This window comes from Sitophilus oryzae, unplaced genomic scaffold (genome assembly GCF_002938485.1).
Source record: "Sitophilus oryzae breed Bouriz unplaced genomic scaffold, Soryzae_2.0 scaffold_1502_pilon_pilon, whole genome shotgun sequence".
Classification (NCBI taxonomy): domain Eukaryota; kingdom Metazoa; phylum Arthropoda; class Insecta; order Coleoptera; family Curculionidae; genus Sitophilus; species Sitophilus oryzae.
In genome coordinates this window covers 1,683,596-1,706,493 of record NW_022146173.1, presented here as the reverse complement: position 1 = coordinate 1,706,493, position 22,898 = coordinate 1,683,596, and the positions used below count along the sequence as shown (strand labels likewise).

At 33.2% G+C, this 22,898-nt stretch overlaps 1 protein-coding gene across 1 annotated transcript in view; it reads left to right on the top strand.

Annotated features, from left to right (window-relative positions):
• Positions 1-22,898, top strand: part of LOC115878243 (putative polypeptide N-acetylgalactosaminyltransferase 9) — a gene marked incomplete in the record, with an annotated part of 411,764 nt that overhangs the window by 130,776 nt on the left and 258,090 nt on the right. The window contains 1 exon segment of the mRNA XM_030894670.1: positions 2,147-2,255. Within this exon segment, the coding sequence (XP_030750530.1) occupies positions 2,147-2,255 (109 nt within the window).

Sequence of the window (22,898 nt, the reverse complement as noted above, 5' to 3'; positions counted from 1 at the left end):
GTCAGTTCTTTGCTATGGTTCAGAGCTGTGGACTCTGAGTGCAGACGCGAAGCGCAAAATTCAAGTTGTTGAAATGGACTACCTTAGAAGAAGTGCAGGTATATCTAGGATGGAAAAAAAGACAAACATCGAGGTCAGGCGTATCATGAATGCATCGGAGGAGACTGCATCGGAGTACTGGATCGAATCGAAAAATCCAGCTTAAAATGGTTTGGACATGTTCTGCGCCGGAGAACAGGTGGCCAAAAAGAGTTTTTCAATGGGCTCCCCAGGGCAGAAGAAAGAGAGGTAGACCTAGAAAATCCTGGAACGGAACGGTTACGGAAGCAATGGAAGCTCGTAACCTAGAAGCTGATGACGCTCTAAATCGAGACGTGTGGCGTAGGGTAACGGGAAGGCAGCAATAGGCTGTAGTTGGAAATGAGTATTAAATAGTTTAACCAAATCCCGTTTATATATATATGCAAATTGTTTAAATTGGAAAAAACTAGTTTTATTCCAGAGACCCTTTTCATTTCTTTATTTCATTTAAATAGTTTGTTATAGTGGTGAGCAAGACTATTTACATTTTTAGATAACAGTTGAAACTGTTATAGTTATTTATAAAAAGCAGCTTAAAATAACAGCTTAAAAATAACAGGTTTCTTTATTTCCTCTTATAAAGACAATCGGGGAGATACTGTATAAACAAGGGTAATATCTAATTATAGTATTTCAAGAGATTAATTAGTGCGATTCCAAATAATTTGAAGTCTGTATAATTTAGCCTTTACTTGTTTAAGTAGTTGAAAAGTAATATAGTGTATTTTTAGTATCTATCGTTTGTTATATCATTATCTCTGAACAGTAAATTTGTTTTTTGATTATTTAAAATTAATATTATACTCAATGTGTTTGCTACCTTTTCTTAACATAGTGTTACATCTTTTCTTAACATAGTATTTTTATTCTTATCACCATCTAGAACAGTAATAGTCTTAGATAGTGGTGAAAAATACAAAACTATTACTTTGCAAGTACTGTATTGTAATAATTTAAGACTGGGAAGTTTAGAAAAACTAAAAACTTTTTTTTAAAGCATTTCTTTAGAAAAATATACATATTAGTAAATAATTAATTAAGTTGTTATTTCCATTTTTTATTAGGTACTTCTCATTATTATAATAAATAAATTAATCACTAAATTTCTAAGCACCATTCACAATTTCTTAAAGTAAGTCTTAGTAAAATTGTCTTCGAAGAGTTTTAAAATGTAGCAAAAACAATGAAAGTATATATGTAGAGATATTAATAAAAATAACTGACTAACTGAAACTTAATAACTAAGTACTGAAACATACAGCGCCATAATATCTCGACCTCCGCCCGTTATGCTCGTAACAGGTTGAAAAACAATGTATCTAAAACAACTGATTTATTCTCCAACCTGTTTCGAACCTCCATCGACAATCAACCGATGCAGCAGCGTTACTTTCCCACTCCGATTATCTCGACCGCCGCCTGTTATGCTCGTAACAGGTTATAAAACAACGTATCTAAAATGACTGCTTATTTTCTATACGTTATTCTCCAACTTGTTGCAAGCCCAACACGACCATCGACCGATGCAGCTACGTTCGCCGTAGCGCATTCCCCACTCCGTTGTCCGTTGTATCTCGCCGCCTGTATCCATGGTTGTCGAAATAACAGTCGTAATAATATCCATCCATACTAGTTGTTTTTTGGAATTGCTTCAAGCCGCATAGAATTTCGTGGCGGTGCAGAGCGCCGACTTCGTTTCACGAGCGGTCGATCTCTACGTGTCGTTATTTTATATCTGTTATATTTTAGAAGTAGTAACGGTTGCGTTATGTTATTTCTAAATAATTGTTATAAAATAACAGATAGTTAAATAACAACCCATCACTAGTTTGTTATACAGTTGGCCAAAATATTTCCTCTTCAACATTGTTGAAAGAACTTGGGTTGTTATACTATACTACATTTATTTAATTTTTTATTCAATTCAACAGCTCTTTAAAGTAACATTAAATAACATGTTGAAAGCATAAACTTATTTCTTGTTTCCAATATAATACACTATACTCGAATAATCTTGGTAATAATAATAAAAAATTGTTTCAATATATTTAATTTATTTTTCCAGAGGCTGTGAAGAAAATGGTTGACGATGGATGGCAGAAAAACGCCTTTAATCAGTACGTCAGTGATATGATCAGTGTCCATAGGACTTTGCCAGATCCTCGAGATGAATGGTAAGTAATAATACATACAAAATATCAGATATACAAATGTTTTAAGACGATATTAATAAACGGGGTGGGCCGAACTGAATTCTGGAAACTTCAAAAGCATATTCTGCACATAAAAATAAGTAAAAAAGTTCGTATAAACCTATGTACTAAAAGGCTTCGTTTCGGAGATACAGGGTGTAGAAGTTCCATTTGTATTTCGATTTTTCCCTAATAATTTCTGAACTAAATTCGGTATTAGGATGAAAATTAGTATCTCAGATTTGTTGACATAAGAAATTTGATTTCGACCTGTTGGAGGCGACACTTTTTTTAACTGTTTAGAAGTGTAATAACTTTTCGTCCGTTCCTGTATTACACTAGTGAGTAAAAAATATACATTTCTACCTTTACCTACGTAAAAAAATGTCTCTTGGTAAAAATCGCTGCTAGCAACCGTTCTCGAGATATTATTTGGATTCTTAATAATCAGTCATCAATGACGAAAATTAAAGATCTTCACTAGAAAGATATTTGACTGAACTAATAATCATTTTCGAAACATTTTAGTATCATAGGTTCAACTGAAGCTGTTTTAAAACCTATAGGTTTTAAAACTTACAGGTTATAAGTGTAAGTTTTCTAGAAATTTAGCGATTTTTGAAAAATCGTATTTAGGTTTTAACCTAAAGGTAAACTAACTTTAAGTTACAACCTAAATAGCTTGTTTTAACAAGCTGTTTTGAGAGAAAAAAATTTAAAATAAATCCTATCAAAATGCGCATAATATCTAAAGCTAGCAAATAAAAATTACTTCTGGGTTTTTTTATTATCATTTATAAAACTAAAATTGCTTTTTTTTAACAATTTCAGTTATTTACTTACTTATTACAAGCAACTAAAAATTATTTAAATTTTGTAAATGACAAACATTTTAGGAAATTTATGATAACATGGTTCTGGTAGGACCTTTAGCACCAAATCGTTTTAACCAAAGACATTATAAATATAGACCGAACATCTCATTCATAAATACTCGTTGGTAGTGTATCAAACATTCCAATGTGTCAGACAAGGACAGAAGAGACAGAGAAGTCTAAAATTTCCGACCCCAGCAACTAGGCTCATGGCCAGTGGCGTATTGTTTTTTGGAACGAATTTAATTAGTAAAGTAAAAGTAAAGTAATTAGTAAAATTTTTACTCCATATTAATATACTACATTAACACTTTTTCGTCAGATGAGTTTTGTTATAAGGTCTAATATAATAATATAATTAATATCCCACATATACTTATGTTGAAACGTTAGTAGGTAGTTTTCGAAAATTCTATAAGAATAAATCTAAATATATAAATCTAATATTCTAAATAAATATAATTCTATATAAACTTTCAGTTACTTTTGAATATTTACAGGGTGACTCAGGCTTCCGAAACAGTTCTATATTAGGTTTGTGGTTGGTGACTTTTCTTTAAATTTTTTTTTCAGATAATGGAGGCAATAGTAAAGCACATTTTAGACATTTTTGTAAACATAGGTGGCCGGAACATATTTTCAAACTAAAGTTGTAGATTTGCCATTAAATTTCCATTCCAGAAATACCTAGGGTTGCCACCTGTTCTTTTTTGAAAAGGACAGTCCTTTTTTGGAATAACTTGTATTTTTGACTTTTTTTGACTTAAAAAGTCATTTTTATTTACGCATTTTCCCTGAGAAAATTACCAATAGCAAACAGAAATATTATTTTCGTCCAAATTTAATTAGAGATGTTATAAAACTTATAAATAAATTTTTCTTGTTTAGAATAGGCAACATTATTTAAAACTTCCCGTTTAATCCGAAATGATAGTTTAGGTTTTAGTTTTACCATTTTTGATCTTAAAAAGAACTTCAAAATTAGTAATTAGTAACGATTTAGTTAGTTCGCAATCGATAGCTTCCTGTGAAGTACTGTGTAATAGTTGTTTAATCTTGTATTATTAGTAACTTCCTATACCTAAAATCAATATTTAATGAGAAAATTGAAAATTGATTCATTAAAAGTATCAAACCTGTGTGCTACAGTATGGGATTTCTGTCGCATAATAATGAATTACGTTAGCTTCATCTACGTTACCGTAGATGGAGCTCAAGGCTTGGTAGGATTTGTATAAATAAACAAAATACAAGAAGCAAAAAAATATTAAGGCCTAACCCCTACATATATGCTTATTCTCTGCATTAAGTTCATCAGACTGAAGGGAACAGCCATTCAACGACCGGTTTCGGAGATTTATCTCCATCGTCAGGCCGACTTTGCTGTAACCCTCAATTCGACAAACGAAAAGCATAAAAGCAGAAAATAGCATTTGAGTACAAAACGTACTACTATGGCGAGTGCTAGATGGCGAGAGCAGCTAGTAGTAATAGGTAAAAAGCTTTTTTGGAGGCCTGGGTCACTCTGTATATAGGTATGAATAAAACTAGTAGTCTAAGAATGATTTACTGTTCGTCCCATTCTAAAAAAAGGTAAACACACCGTACAAATAACTCTAGGAAGAGGTATTTGTACAGTGGTAAAAAATTGTCTAAACAAGGCCGAAGGGGCAGATATAATAAAGCAATAAAATGTAAAAAAGGTCGGGTACATCTTTTTTATTTGTTGAGCAAAATTCCTATAGAATATCGTATATAATGACCAGAAATGACACAATTTTGAGAAAAAAATGTCACTTTCTGGCTTATAATAAAATTTCAAATGCAACGTTTATATTCAAATTTGTTATGATCTACAACAGTTAGGTAGTCATTGAGACTAATTATAATTCAGTTACTGGCTACTACGTTCTTGTTTTAATAGATTAATTACAAATATAATTAGAAATTATTTTGATTGTGAGAGGCTCCCTTGTGGGACGCCTATGTACAATGACGAAAACAATACCCACCTGCGAAAAGACAAATTCGGGTAATTTGAGCTTATTTTTCCACACACTTGACACTGTCGTACCATACTGAATTCGCAGATTCAAAAGTACGTTAAACAAAAACAAAAACCACCGAAAAAACACTGAAAGTTCACTTTCGTCTTGATTCCGACTTCAAACACACCAAAAGGGCCGGCGCGAGGGGTAGTGGGACGGACGTCTCATTTCATTCTGGAAGACTAGCAGCGACGTTGCCAATAGTTCTAGACGTTTCAGCACACTAAACAGTAAACATGTCCTTTAATAGTAACGCATATATCCTCTGGTTAATAACATATTACAGCGCATGCTTCTTTAAAAATAAACTATTAATTTAATTAAGAAATTGAGATTTATTGATATCCGGTAAAGGTTTTAAAGTCACCTTTTCTGCAAATCAAACTGAGTAGATAGGCGCAAATTTGAGATGCGGCAAAGTCGCATTCTCTATCTCAGTTGGTTTTTACAGTACGTAGTCAACCTCCGATTGTTTGATCGGGTTAAAATGTCTAATGTGATATTTGTTCTTACTAAATCTATGGTTTTAACGGAAATATGATTTTTCAAAAATTACGAAATTTTAAAAAAATTGACAGTTAGGTTTTAAAACAGCTTCTCTTGAACCTTTTGTATCAGAACGTTTCGAAAATCTATCTATCTAGTGAACGTGTTTAATTTTTGTCATTGATTGCATATATTGACTAAGAATCCAAATATCTGGGGAACGGTTTCCCGCAAGCGATATTTACCTTAATTTTTTTAAGAAACATTTTTTGGCGTAAAATAAGGCGTAAATGTATATTTTTCTACTCGTTAGTATTGGTTAGGTTGAAAAATAACGAAAAGGAATATTTTTTCACTCAGTAGTTTTATACAGGTACGGACGAAAAGTTATGACCTACTCTTTAAAACAGTAATAAAATATGTAGGTGGTGCCCCCTACAAGTAGGAGTCATATTGACATCAAAATCAAGTTTCTCATGTCAAAAAACTCCCAGACACCAATTTTCATCCAAATATTCACGTTACTTCAGAAATTATTTGGAAAAAATGAAAATAAAAATGAAACTTTTCCACCCTGTATCTCCGAAACTAAGTATTTTAGGACATATATTTATACGATTTTTTACTTACTTTTATCAGCAGAATATGCTACCGAAGTTTTCGCAATACAGTTCGAACCAACCTGTATAATAAAGTGCGACCAAGATTGTTTTCTTTACATTTTTTAAATTTTCATTCATCATTTTGCTACTGTATCTAGAAAACAAAACGATATTTTGTAATAATCTTCCTTTCGTATCAGAATTTTCCTCACTTTTACAGTCGACCGACTCTGGTTAAGTGAGCAATAAAACTCTGGAGTGTGCATGTTAACCAAACGCCATACACACATCGCGATGTATGAAAGTTTGCAACTCCGTGCCGCGAACTATTTAGTCGATCGTCAAAGAGAGTCAAAGTTCGAGAAAGTTCAGGAGAGATTAGAGTACGTTAAGTCTTTTGGGTTAATTTTCTACATTTGACTAGGTAGAAGGTAGAAAAAAATCGCTAAGGAAGTTATTTTTTATACAAGACGATAAAATTGTATTTAATCGTCGATCGAAAAGATTAATTCGAGCGATGAAATCGCGAGTGAATTAATTTTGGGAGACGATAATGCAATTTTATCGTCGTGTATAAAAAAATATTTCTTTCCATAGCGAGTTACGTTTTAAAAAATATTCAGAAATTATTATTTCAAGGAATTTATTACGAGTAGAAAAAATATTGTGCTGGGTTGGCGTTGGTTTCTATGTAATTTGACAGATAAATAAAGCTGTCTCTTTAGTTGTCAGTTTTGAGTCAATATTTTTTAATTCTCTTTCGTGCCGATTGCTGATTGAATTGGAGCCAGAAATGGCTCAAAACGAAATAAGTAAATTACCAACAGATATTCAGGCTGAGGCGACAAACGCCATATCCAAACTACTTCCATTTAAATCCCGAATAACTTATGAAAAGGAATACCAAAATTTTCAAAAATGGAAGCAATTAGAAAACGTGCGAGAAGAAATAAAGTTTTTAACCTATCTTCGCTGTTAAATTATCTTTTAATCTATCTTTGCGGTTAAAGTACTATTTTATCTACTATCTTTGATAGATATAAGGCAATTTTAACCGTTGCTATGGAAAAAACTTAAAGAAATGAACTATTTTAAAACACTCTGTAGCTACGAAACAAAGGTGAATCGGACCTATGTTGATATGAAAAATAAATCTTATATTTACGTGAGGAATCTCCCCACGAGAGATGACACATGTTTATTGAAACACCCTGTATATTTTAAATTATGTTTTAGATCGATTCTGATTATAAAGCAAATAAAGACAAAATCCACTATTAAGACGGAAGAGTATGTAACTCCATACACCTCAATTTCCCTAGGATATTTCAATTTTAATCCTTTCTCCGCAGCTTCGTATAAACTGAGCTAAGCCTCATCAGGCATTTTGACTACACGCTCGATATGCATGTCTTCGACAAAGCTTTTAATTATACAAGCAGGCGTATCTTTGCGTAGAAAGTAATGGCACAATATCTGGATCGTCTCGGTTCATATCCGGATTTAGCGTGCTTCCGCTCCCGTAAGTCGATGCTGGAAAGTGAGCAATAAGACTTGAAGTGTGCACGTTATACATAACGTCATGCACACATCGCGACCTTTGTTTAAAGCTTTCAGTTAGGTAGAGAATTTCGTCAAAAAAAAGTAAAGATAATGTTACCTTTCTGAAGCTTTTATTTTTCAGAAGGACCACTGAAGTTGTTTTTATTTTTTTTTAAATATTGTAAAATGTAAAGCTTGAAGAAATACTATATTTATATCTTGAAAACCGCGGAGATAAGAGTTAACAAAAACTTATCCACAGACACCTTCAATGTGTGTAAAGGAGTCTGCCAGTGCTGTATATTGTCACCAATACTTTTTAATATATGTCTATATATACGTCGAAAAGATATTTCAAATGGCCCTGGAAGGAGAAAGTGGAGGAATTAAGATTAACGGACTTCCAATTAACAATATAAGATATGCAGATGATACGGCAATCCTAGCACCAACTTTAGAGGATCTCCAGCAAATAATAAATAAGATAGAGGATATGGGAAATCTCGTTTCGGTCTTAAAATCAACGCTCTCTACCAAAACCAAACTTATGGTAATAGAACTCCAGCCTATAAGTACCAGCCGAGTACCCCACGATTGAAATTTCTTAAGACCTTTAAGAAGAAACCAGAAAACAGAAAATGTACGATTACAGAAATAAATTGAAGGACGCTTTAGGTTTTTTTAGCAGATATTATAAACCGTATATTGCAAAGGAATAAACGGTAGTATACATTCTATGTCAGTGCGATAACTTGACGAATGTGAAATTCTTTCCAAGCAATTTTTTCATTCAAGCAAATTCTTTCCATTGAAATTCTTTTTAATCTCCAAGCTATTATATATTTTTTTTTCGAAACAGTACTACTAAATAATATAATCTTGAGACAAGGAGGTTACAATCCTAGATCATTATACTGATACGTGGATAAATCAACGCCATAAGTTTAGCATTAAAAAATATGTCTCCAACATCACGACATGCCATTTTCAAACCTTCTTTATTGCACTTATGAAACGTTCAATAGGTTTGTCTTTCTCGAGGACCTTACTTTTCGCCCATGTTTATTAAAAGTTGCACGTATTTCCAAAATAATACGGTTTAGAAAGTACAAATCAGAGAGAACACTAATAACTAAAGTGAGAGAGACCGATCAACGTTAATTTTTGAAGACTGTGTCATACCTATATACTGGCGCCAAAAATTTAAAATTTGTATATTTGAACCGAATCTTAATCTTTCAAATTTATAATAAGAAATCTTCGTAGTTTTTTTAGATTATTTTGTTGACAACGAAAATTTATTATTAGACTTTAAAGCATTAAAACCTATAAATAAAATACAATGTAGGAACATAATAATTTATTTAACTCCATACTCCTTGCCATACTCCAACTCAAGGCTGCAATCTTCAGTATCTTTTTTATCTAACTTGGTTGGGAGTGAACAGGGAAGCACGGTTGGGAGCTCGCACAGAGTATCAGTAGGTATCCCGTAGGTATACAATGTTTTTGATAGTCTTTATTCTATAACAAGAAGCTAGCAGTTAAAGAAAATAATTTGTATTACTGGAAATAATACCAGGTATAATATCTAGTCGTTCCATAGGTATCAGAAAAGAATGTGATGTTTTAAAACATCAACAATTAAAAAATTAAATTAAATTAGCAATGTACGATTATTATGTGCACTCACTATTACTATTAGGTATGTTAAAATAATTACCGAGATAAAACTTACCTTTCAAGGAAACGTTTTGTCTGGGTCTCAACCACAAAACAAAAATTACAAAAATGCCGAATAATCCAAGGAATAATCGTGGAATCTGAAATAATCAATAATGATAATAATCTTCTCTTCTAACAAGCTAAAAGAACAGGCACATTCAGTCAAAAACAATTTATTACTCCGATTTGCTCCGATTATCAACAGATTTTAGTTATCTCCTTCTAGAACGAAGAAATAGAAAAAGCTACTGACAATCTAATTAATCCTGTCAGATGTTTAACTTGCAAAGTTGAAAACTTCCTTTTTTGACCGCCTAAACGCTATGCGCGTCTGGGATGCGCGGTGACAAAATAAACTTGTCTACGTAATGCCCTATTCGACAAGCCCTCTCACTTTAGTTATTAGTTTCTCTCTGGTACAAATTATACATTGTTATGGAAACCAACTTTTTATTGCCATCATATTGTCATAATCTTATTTCCATTATGTAACGACTTGTTTTTTGCGTTTTTTATTGTAAAAATTATATTAATTACTCTTTTATCGACCGCTTTTATATAGCCAAGGATGCAAGTGTGTTCCGTGAGAAGTTAATTTTAAGTTTGTGCAACTATATTTCTATTTTTTTCATTGGACTTTCTAAATACTTGTAAAAATGACTAGAAAGTGTTTAGTGTGTGAAAGTTCTAATATAAAGTATAAAGGTCCCCGAATTATCTTTTCATAGGCAAGCAAAGTATTCAGTTGTTCTTTTATTTATATTAAGCCACATGCATACTTTCTGGTTAGATTTCCTAAGAATATTGATATTCGTACGGAGTGGCTAAATGTATTTTTTATATAATTTAATTTTTGTGACAGTAAACATTCAATTTATTGTTCAAATATAAGCATTTTACAAATTAAATTTTTTAAATGTTCAAATTTGGCGCGCGAACGATAGGTCCTCGATAAGGATAGATAGAGTAGTAGAAGCACCTCGTATGCAACAAAAAAAGAAGATAAATGGAAGTCGTTGATATGTTTGCGACAGTTTCCATAGTGATTTACTTATACACAAGTATATAATATGATCTAGAGGGTTACAATAGATCTGTAAAGAACATAGTGGAATAAGTCCAACAGCCAGCTCAAAAAACAATCTGGTTTAATTTAACTTCAAAATTACAAGACTGGAGAACAAGATAATAAAAGCAATACATAAAATATCTTCTTAATACTCATATAACTATAAGAGCATCGAAAAGTGACTCAGATTTTCTGTGCATCTCTCGTCATACATATTCAGTACATCAGTAGAAAACAGATTCTCTAAAGGGAGCAATAAAACTTTCAAGTGTACACGTTAAACGAAATGCCATGCACACACGTCTCAACTTTTCTCCCAAAGTTTCCAAACTTGATAAGCTCAACTATTTTGTCGATCGTCAAAGAAAGTCGAAGTTTGTGTAAGGAGGGAGGAGAGTAGATTAAGTTACGCATTTTAAGTTAATTTGCTATGTTAAGGACGGTATAAGGTGTCGAAAATTACTTAAGATGTTGCTCTTTGTAAGTTAAAAAAATATGAAAGAATATTACACTAACAGTATACTGTCAGACAAATATTGATAAAATTTAATGATAATAAAACTTCCGATTTTAATGCCCATTAGAAATAAATTGTAGATTTCAACAGATTTCTTGAACATGTCACCCGAGCAAGCTCAATCTTTATGAGGAAGTCTGTGTTGCAGACACTGCGATATAAATCATGAAAGAGCAGAGCACATAATATATCACTGCTGAGCTCTAGATCACATGCTACACTTTCTGTTTGGAGAAGCAAGACTAGAACCTAAGGAATTATGCTCCAATCTTATTAAATGCCTGTACAAAATCTCTGGATAGGCTTACGGGGAAAGTTATTACGACATTTTTGAACCTTCTCTATACTAGGTTGCCTCAGCTTTAATGGGTACACAATCTATCCAGACTTCCCTGCTTTGTATAATTATGGTAAATATGTTGTTATAGCTATACCTTGTAACTGTTGCATCTAGAGGCATTTAAAATACCTGGTCTGCAGTCTTGTACAGACCTGCTTCAAAAGAAGTAGTTACAACTCTTGCAGGAATTGCTGTAGTATATCTGCTGGTGGAAAAACGGGACCTCATTTATCAAAGGGGACTAGAATATACTGCAGAGGCCCGCAGATTACTTATGCAGTTACTTCTGCACAGTGGCAAACATTCATCAGCGCCAAGACATTCATCAGATATATTAAAAAATTGTGCGAAAGAAAATGGGGTAATGTAGATTTTTATATATCACACTCTAGGACCGGTCTTGGAGTCTTTGGTTCATGAACACACCTTTAGTTCAAGAACACCCATTGTTTTTGTGTCCAAAGTTTGAAGCAAACCGGGTACAAATATGCAACAAGATTGGGCATAAAGTTACAAAAAATAACGTAGCAGAAGTTTTCCTCTAAGAGTTGAGAACGACGGAAATAGTTTCAGCAGACTAAGGAGCATAATGAATAAAAATATAGAAGAGGAAAAGAAAGGACAGAGACAAGATATACGACAAAATGGAGGATACCTTCTGAGGTTGAAGTAATGCGTAGGGCAGTTGGCACCAAACCAAACCAACCACACTTGAGAGGGAAAACATAGGAAAGGGTTTTAGCTCTGCTTTTACTCTGCTCTGGTTTTCAACATTATGTGTCAGGCTTATGTGCTAGTGACTATGGATTAACTTGTGCACAACAGATCTGATTCTTTCTTCTTTCTCAGCCTAGTTCCATCCAGTGTTGGATATAGGCCTCTTCTAGGTTTTTTCATGCTTCGCGATCTCTAGCCAATCTTATCCATTGTCTTCCCGCCACTGTTCTGACGTCATCGACCCATCTCTTTTTTGGTCGGCCCACACTTCTTGTTATTCCCCTAGGTCTCCATAGAAAGACTTTTTGGGACCATTGGTCTGGATCCTGTCTTGCCACATGTCCGATCCATTGCCACTTCAGACTTGATACTCTTTTAACAACATCTATTAGTTTTTTTTGACGTATGTGGGTGTTCCGCATTTTTTTCCTCATGGTGACTCCTAACATGCTTCTTTCCATGGCTCTTTGTGCAACTCGCAGTTGTTCTGCTATTTTTCGGGTAATTGCCATAGTCTCTAAGCCATACATACGTAAGCACAGGTGGGATGCAGCTGTCGTAAGCCTTTTTCTTTAGGTTGATGGGTACCTTTTTATCCTTGAAAGTATCGATCATATTTCGAAATGTTACCCATGCTAAAGCCATGCTAAATGGATCGTGCGTTTGATCTCCGTATTTTGGTTCTCTTTACCCAACTTGATTTTATGACCTAAATATATTTAATGGTCTACGTTTTCAATAACAACGTTGTCTAGGGCAATGTTTTGTTCATTTTCCATGCCGATATTCTCGAATTGGTCATTTAGCTCCTTTAGCATGGTTCAGTTCTTGAATGTCGGTGCTCAGCAAGACAATATCGTCTGCGAACCTAAGATATCTAAGGTGTACCCCATCGATGTTTAGACCTCTATTTTCCCATTCTAATTTCTTGAAGACATTTTCCAGTGCCAGTGTAAATAACTTGGAAGAGATGGTATCTCCTTGTCTCACGCCCTTGTCAAGTGATATTTTTTCTTTTTTGAGGTCATCATCGAATTTAACTTGGAAGGTAGCGCTATCATAGATATTTTTAATAATGGAATGATATCTGCAATCGATTCTCGCGTCCTTCATTGCAGCTAGAAATGACCAGGTTTCGATGGTCAAAGGCTTTTTGGTAGTCTACAAAGGCCAAATGTACCGATATATTGTACTCAGTTGTTCTTTCAATGACGGTTTCAATTCTTTGATCGATAATACTAAAGCTTTTTCGAAAGTCTACCTAAGCTGAAAGCCTGTTCTATTGGCTGATAGGAATCCAGTTTCGTAGTCAGGCGGTTGTCTACAACCCTAGTGAAGAGTTTGTATAGGTATCAGAGAAGGCTTATTGGTCTATAGTTTTCTATATTTCTATAAACTCTTTTTTTGTATAATAGCACAACTTCAGCGTTTTTTCATGCATACAGATCTATGTCTTCTAAATTCAGTAACTTGTGTGTAATACAGATTTCCTGAAAAATAGGTGGTGTAGTATTATCATGTTCAATATAAAAAAATTGAAAGAAAGATTTTTCCTCAGTACTATTGTTTCTTTCTCTTTAAGAAGGTCCTGAGAAGGGCCACGTCCAAACTTTCCCCGAACAGTAACTACCGGGGACGTTTCGAGTAAATATTCCAGGAATAATGTAGCGCCGGGGACAACGGTAAAGTTTCCATCTCCGGAAACTTTTCCCGCCGGCTCCGGAAAAATGCAGCTTCGGTTAGCGTCTCAGTCTGGATATAGTTTCAAACTGTCCTCGACTATTAAATATGGTGCGATTTTATTAAAAAACCCTTCGGAAGATTGGCTTTTGCTCTTTTTATATTTCATTAAAATTACTCGGGAAACTTACACCAGATAGTGTCGTAATTTATAATGCCTTACAAATAGTTTCTTATGTTTCGATGGGGTAATGTGAATATACAGGGTGCGTCTCAAAAGTGGTTTGGGCTCTATAACTTATTTATTTTTTTCGTTAAAAAACGAGATTTGGTATGTTAGTATATGACGTAAATTAGGATTGATTGACGTATTTAATTGTTTTAGGTCACTTCCTGTTTCACCGGAAATGACTATAACTTTTGGTTTTTAAATGGCACCCTCGGTATTTTTTTACTTTATTCGATAAAAAATTACACCCTGAATAGAATGAGATATCATATGTCAACTTTTGACATTTTCGCATATGATTTATTTAAAATTATAACTTGGGGTTTGTAACGAAAATTTTTGACTCGAAATATCAAATGTGTGGTATCAAATTATTCGTAAAAAAATGCTTTTTCCAAATATGCTAATGAGCCACCCTCGTTCCATTTGAAAAAATTAAGATATGATTAAAAATACGATTTGGGGATATTTTTCCCCTCTCTATATCTGCACCAATTCTTCTATATCTGCACACTGCACTAACTTATGCAGGTCTTTGATAGGATGGGAGCCCAAATAGCATATAGCAGTGACATATTATGTGCTCCGCTGTTTCAGGGTCTTTATCGCAGAGTCTGCAGCAAAGACGTCCTTGACTTTTGACACTTTAGTTTTGTATTACGTGTGTTTTGGTTTAAATGAATTGTGTTGTGATAATATAAGATTAAAAATATTTACTAGCAGACCTTGCAGTCGAACACTGTTCTTTTTAGAACCTCTTTTAGTGGAAAGTGTACAACATGGCTTAATAGGCCCTGCAAAAAATTCATCGTAACCTTATTAGAATATTTTGAACGGGAAAGCTGTAGTAATGGGCCTTTATGTCCCTTAAGAGCTGTTAAGGAGGTGAGTTTTGTTGATGTAAATAGTAACTGTTTATATATTTATAATTAATTTATTTTTGTTTAATAAAATATTTTGAATTAAAAGAAAATATGTAAAAGTGAACAACGCTGTGCCGGTCAAGCTTAATCACGTGACTAAAAGTTTAATTGGTATGAACCATATACAGGGTCTGGCAATAGTGCGTCGGGCATCTGTAGCTCCTAGAATAAAAAAGTTAGGAATTTTGTTTAAGTGTAAACCTAAAGTATGTACAACGATGTATTTCAGGAAAATATTACTTACTATAGGATGAATGATCTATAGGATGGCTCAAAAAAGTGTGACTGGATTGGGATATTTTTTTTTAAATGGAACACCCTGTATATTATTGCCTTTTTGGCTTCCTTTCAGATCGCTTTGCATAATCCTAAGATATGAGTAAATATATTTAGATAGTTTCAGAGATATTAAAAAAAATGAAAAATATATATTTTTCAGCCCTTCTAAAAAAATCAATAAAAATACAAGAACTGTTCTGAAATGAAAGCTATATTAGGTATTTACTTTAGAGGGTCTGTTCTTACTTTGCAGAAATATGGTAAACGTAAATCATACAGGATCTTCAATATTGTACGCCAAACTTTCTAAAATATAAAATATTTTTTCTTTATTTTTTTAAATGGAACACCCTGTATATTATTTTCTTTTATTGAATGCAGAGTTAAAAAATGAGCATTTTTTGTACTTAAAGTATTTCAAAATTTTTAATAGTTTTGCAGATACACGCAGTATTATTTCATATGGCGCTTTCAATGATAAAATAAGAGTGAAACATTTTTGGGTAGCTTTGATAAAAATTTACTATGGAAAATACCATTTGAAATATAAAACCGGGAATATCTACGAAACCGTTAAAAATTTTAAAATACTCTAAATACAAAAAATGTTCATTTTCTAATTCTATAACCTAAAAAAACAAGAAAAACTATTTTATATTTTAGATAGTTGGGTGTAGAACATCCTGTATGATTTACGATTTCCATATTTATAGCAAAGTAAGTACAGATTATCTAAAGTAGATACCTAATATAGTTTTGATCTCAGGACAGTTCTTGTATTTTTAATATTTTTTTTAAGATTTCAGAACAGTTAATTTTTTTAAGAAGTGCTGAAAAATATATAATTTTCATTTATTTACTAATATCTCTGAAATCATGGGCGCCGGACAGGGGGGGCAAGAGGGGGCATTTGCCCCCCCCCCTGGATCACTGAAACAATAAAAATAAAAGCTATCTTCTTACATCCATCTGTAAAAAAATAATCATTATTATGAAATTGTTAGGTGTTACCTGTAAAATAATAAAAAATGTGGTAATTATTGGGAAAACTGGAAATCGTCCGATTTTCACCAAAATTGGTATACAGAACTATTTTGAGGTCGTAGATTACGAATCTATTTTTTTCTTGGCGGTCTCTTACCGTTTTTCAGAAAAACGGAAAATTATTTCAACATTGAATTTTTCTTTATTTCGGCCCTATAAAGTAATAATTTCACTATATTTTCATTATATTATAGTTTATCTAAAAGCCACACTTGATTGGGGATAGAAAAATGTCCAACATTTTACTGAAAAACACTTTTCTTAACAAAATTGCAAAGAAAATTGAGACCAGATGGAAGTTTGACATTTGATATATCCGTCTTTCTCTCTCCTATGTAATAAGAGAGACAAATATATTCTAGACCTAATCTAGAAATTTGAAATTTTCTAGATTAGGTCTAGAATCTTCTATTTTTCGGGTGATTACGGATTTTAAGTAAATTACCTATTATGAGATCGACAATAATTAAATATACACCTATATACACAAAATTACGCGGAAGAGTTTTGATTGCATTGGTTTTAACTTCTTTGTGGAGGGGGTAAATCTTTTTTTAGTTAATCTAATAATATAACAACAAAAGATTAACACCCTCTGCATGGAAGTTGTAACCAATGCAATCAAAACTCTTTCGTGCAACTTCGTGGGTATAAATAGTCAGATCTCGTTGGTAAAATAGCAGTTATGGGAAGGAGCCGTTCTTCTGGCGACCGCCTTTCGTAATTCCAGAATGAGCGAAAAAAAACACGCTAAATTTAGGTTTAGCATTGGCAACGTTGCTTTAAATGCCAGAAAGACATAAACTTACTTCGGGTTTCTCTTATTACCGATTCTGAACCGTCCTGGAACTGTGATGTGTATGCGCAGAAGGAAATATGAAGACATTACTTCATTTGCGCATGCGCTGCAGAGTTCTTGGACGGTTCAGAATCGGTAATAACAAGAACCCGAACAAAGCTATAATCTAACATTTTCAGATTGTTTACAAATTTATTTTAGCAAATTTTCCTCTATTATGCATAGAATTGGTTAAAAAAGTAACAGAAAATAGCAAAAACATTATTGATTATTGAATACCTAACAAAATATGTGCTAGAAAACCTTAAAAATATGAGAACTTAAGAAAAATTCGATATTGAAATTATTTTCCGGTTTTCTGAAAAACGGTAAGAGACCGCCAAGAAAAAAGATTCGTAACGTTCAGATTCGTAATCTACGACTTCAAAATAGGGTGTATACCAATTTTGGTGAAGATCGGACGATTTCCAGTTTTCCCAATAATTACCAAAAATGTCAATTTTTTATTCATTTTTACCTTGCCCCCCCCCTAAATTTCATTCTTCCGGCGCCCATGTCTGAAATTATCGAAATATATTTACTCATGTCTTAGGATTATGTAAAGTGATCTGAAAGGAAACCAAAAAAGCAATAATATACAGGGTGTTCCTTTAAAAAAACATCTCGATCCACTCACACTTCTTTGAGCCATCCTAAAGTTAAAATACAATACAAAATACAACAAGTTAAAATATTTTCCTGAAATACATCCTAGAACATATTTTAAATATGCACTTAAACAAAATTCTTAAGCTTTTTATTCTACTCGTAGGAGCTACAGATACGGCAATAGTGCGTCGGGCACGCACTATTGCCGGACCTTGTATATAAAGTTGTAGGTAATATGCCAATCTTGCTATTTTACCCACATTCCAGTCGCCGCTTCAGATACGTTTGTCAAAGAGACAATAATTAAAATATCTAATTAACGGGTTTTCTTCTTACTTTTACCACATATTTATTAGGGTGGGTAACTAAAATCGGCTATTTTTTTCACGTTATACTCTGAAAAAAAAATTGGTAGACACTTAAAATTCTCTCCAAGTATAAGTATGAGCTCTTAATTTTAAAAGAAATAATTTTTTGTTAACGACTTATAAAATTCATAAGAAAAAAGAAATCTGCCTTAAAATAATCAAACTTTAACCTGTAATAACTTTCGAACGGTGAGGTTTACAAAATAATTTTAAGAGACCTTTTTTGTAGAGAATTGAATTTCCTACAAATATGTGAGACGAGATATCTTTTCAAATAGTAAATACCGAGATGTGAATTTTTCTTTCTAATAATAACGGAAAAAATAGAAAACTGGAAGGCGGAGGACCTTCCCATTAAAATTAAGAGCTTATACTTGGAGAGATTTTTTTTGAGGTGTCTACCAACCTTTTTTAGAGTATAAATAGTCAATTTTTTTGACCCACCTTAATATTTATCTTTTTTTATAGGATATAATTTAGGCTAAATTGTTGCAAATAGACTCCTCACTGCGTTCATTTTGAAACACCTATTAAATGTGAAAAACCGGCGTTAACTCTACATTTCACATTCGAAATTATTCGCCAAACTTCGTGCGGCTTTTTCGCGACAAATTTTCGGTTTTATTTTATTATAATCCGGCCGGAAAACTCGGGCTGCAAACGGAAACTCAATTGTACGGAATGCATTTGGGCGAATGCAATTAGGCGCGCGTGCAAATCCGACTTGGGCTTGGGGGAAAGGTGACGGCTATCAGCGACGAAAATATAACATACTTCCCCGTTTTTCGGCTTTATGTCGGTTTTCTTCATGGTTGTTTATTCAACGGAAGTAAATAAAAATCTTGCTCGGTAATAAATATTAGGGTGTTTTAATGGAGTTAACTCGCGTGTATTGTACAGGGTGGTCGAAATTGGTCTGTTTTAACAGACAAAACCTATTTCCTGACTAGATAGAGCAAAACCGACATAGATGTCATGGGCTCGATTTCTGAGACACGTTTAATGGCGTAAAGCGCCTGTTGATATTTTCACTGCCAACTGAGATACAGGGTATTTTTGAATTTTATACCATTTTGAAAATTGCTCTTAAGTTTTTTATTTTGCGGTATAATAAAATTCTGTAAAAACGTTCTTAAGGCACTTTTTTAAGCACAATTCAGTGGCGTAGTCGATTTTTTTCTATGCTTGCTCTTTTTGGCACAAATAATGAAAAATATAAATTTTTAAATGGAAATCATAGTTGGCTATGAACTTAAAAAAATGCTGGCGCTTAATCCTTTTCAACGGTGTAAAGTTAGGGGTATCTACAGGGTCCGGCAATAGTGCGTCGGGCATCTGTAGCTCCTAAAATAAAAAACTTAGGAATTTTGTTTAAGTGCAAACTTAAAATATGTACTAGGATGTATTTCAAGAAAATATTTTAACTTCTATAGGGTGGCTCAAAAAAGTGTGAGTGAATTGGGATGATTTTTTTTAAATGGAACACCCTGTATATTATTGCATTTTTGGCTTCCTTTTAGATCACTTTACATAATCCTAGGGCCCGTGTGCTTCGCACACACGGCACATCGATAGTTACGCCACTGCTTTTAATCCATAAGGATATTTTGAGATTTTTTATTTTTTCCTTTGGTTACAAGCTTAAAGCTACCTAAAATTCTAAATTTGGAGTTTGTGACGCATCTAGAAGTACCTATAGTATGTCTTCAAGTGTAGTGAAAATTAATATTCTTGCTTTATCAACAACGAAGTTACAGGGTGGTCAAAAGTGCCGCTAATACCTTCAAGAAAAGGATGGTATGGTACGGCTGTGCTCGACTTGGCGGGGGCACTGCCGTGCCCCCAGGTCTGTCTTCTGTCGACTTAAATGATATTTATACTAAAATGTATGTAGTGGTGGGGGTAGTTTTCACCCTTCCCGTACTTTTTCTTGATCTTTGTCAAAGTCAAATGTTAAAGCACTTAGCAAAACATAGACACACAAATCTCATTTAAATCGAAATAATTGATGCCCTCTAACGGAGGAACGAAACGCTTTTGTATAGAGGTAAAGTGTGTCCATTGAACTTATTTCGATTCCAAAAATACGTAGTAGTTTTATGTCCATGCACGGAATATTGGGACACCCATATATAAATATAAAAAAATCGGATAGGAATTTTTACTTATTCTTTCTAATAAATAAAGATTTAATAAGATTGGACTTTTATACTATTCCTTTAAAGCGTAAAAGAAATCGAATTGTAAATTTTAAGAGGCCTTTATCCACTTCGCTTTTATTGCATTTAGCTTAACAAGGTTGTTTTCTATTTATTCCTATTCTTCTCTGTTACTTTGCCCTTTGTGCTTCCAATAATACTAGAATATTTCTCTGATTTGGAAAAATATAATGAAAGAAATACTATTTCATTTTATTCGTTAATTTATTTAGGTATATTAAATAAAAATTTATTTACATTTTGATTCGTTTCGACACTTTAGTTTTGTATTATGAGTTTTCGATTTAAATGAATTGCGATTTTAAAAACTTTTACAGTGGAAAATTGTTCTTTTTAGAACCATTTGTAGTGCGAAATATACAGGGTGGGTCAAATTCGACGCTTTTAAATGGAAACACCCTTTTCTATAGAAGCTAGACAAAAACTAATATCGGTGTCTGGAGCTCAATTTTTGTCAAAAACATGATGGTGAAAACCGCATATCGATATCTGTTACCGTTTCGGAGTTACGGGGTGTTTTTCAAAAATATGCATTTTTAACAAATCGCTGTAACTTTTTTGCTATGGAAAATATTGTATTTTTATGAAAACATTTCCAAAGCACCTTTTACCCCCTGTACAAGATAGCTTAATAGCCGTAAAAACTCATCGCAAATTTATTAGAATATTTTGAACGGGAAAGCGGTAATAATTGCGGTCTTCTTCTCCTCGAGGGTACCAGGCTGTCTCTTAATTCCTCGAGGGTACCACGCTGTAATTTTTGTTGTCCGTTCTTCTTGCCAGGTATCCTGCCCATTGCCACTTGAGGGATTCCACTCTGTGGATGACATCTATTACCTGAGTTTTTGTCGTGTCCACTCTATTCTTTAACGGTCTCTCTTGGTTATTCCCAAAGACATCTAAATGGTTAGACAGAACACTCCATTCATAAATCTCAATTTTTAGAATCATACATGGTTTGACACTTTTATGAGAGTTAGAAAGAGATGGGTACATAAATATGACAACACGGTTCAGTTTCGTCTATCTTTCTGTGATTTGGCTTGGATCAGTGGCGTGATGTTTTTTTTATCAAAAATTGATGAATTTTATCAAAAATTGATTGGGATTGCCTCAGACCAACTTTCGATTATAACTAGTTTTGCCTATGAGGTCTAACTGAGGGTAACTCTAATTTCACAATCGAAAGCGCCAACAAATAAGAAAATATACGTATTTTTGTAATAATCTACTTATAACTAAAATTATCTAGAAACGCTACTGTAAGCATGGCTAAAGGTAAAAAAAACGTAATGACACTTACCGTCGAAATATCAATTCCCGGGTTAGAATAGTCCACCTTTTTACCAACTATGCACTGGCGAACCATCGTAGATAGTTAAAAACTACTTTAAATAGTTTTCTTTGCAATAAATACTAATAATTATTAGAAAGTTGTTCAAAAGATTCAAAAGCTAGCTTCTAAACTTTCAACTACCGCAGAAAACCCATAACCGTGCGCTGTCAAATATAAGTTGAATGAAAACAAATGAATACGTCAAATGTCAGCGTAATTCCTACAGTTTTTGACAGTTTCATAGTAAAGATGAATCTGCAGCGATGCCGCTATTTGTCATTGTAATTTCCCTAACATAATTTAATTAGAAAACTAAAAATAATTTCAAAGGTATAATCCTGGCATAATATATGTGATAGATTAGGGACAGATAATTAGTCTTTTTACTTAAATCAAACTTATAATACACTACACTATTAGGGTTAAACGCCAGCAATTTTTTAAGTTCATAGCCAACTATGATTTCCATTTAAAAAATTATATTTTTTATTATTTCTGACTAAAAAAGCAAGTATAGAAAAAAACTGACTACGCCACATAATTGTGCTTTAAAAAGTGCCTTAATAATGTTTTTACAGAATTTTATTATTCCACAAAATAAAAAAGTTATGGGCAATTTACAAAATGGTAAAAAATTCAAAAAGACCCCTTATCTCAGTTGGCAGTGAAAATATCAACAGGCGGTTTACGCCATTAAACGTTTCTCAGAAATCGAGCCATGACATCTATGTCGGTTTTACTCTATCTAGTCAGGAAATAGGTTTTCTCTGTTAAAACAGACCAATTTCGACCACCCTGTACATTGCTTTAGTTTTTCTTTTCTTTAAGTTCATTTTGAGACCCACTTTATTACTAGCTGTATTTAGTTTGTTAATTTATGCTTGCAGTTTTTCAGGGCTATTGGCAATTAAGATTATGTCATCAGCAAATCTTAGATGGTTGAGATATTCTTCATCTATTTTTAGCCCTCTGTTGGTCCAGTGTAGTTCACGGAAGATTTCTTCTAGTGTCATCTCTCCTTTATAAAACCTGTAACGTTTTTAGTTCGTTACATGTCTTTTTTATATATAATATATGATGTCTGGCCTATCATCACCGGATTCCCTATCGTTCAGGCCGGATAGTTTATTTGACGCGTAATTTTTACGTTCCCTAGTCGCCAACCCTGTTATCGTTCGA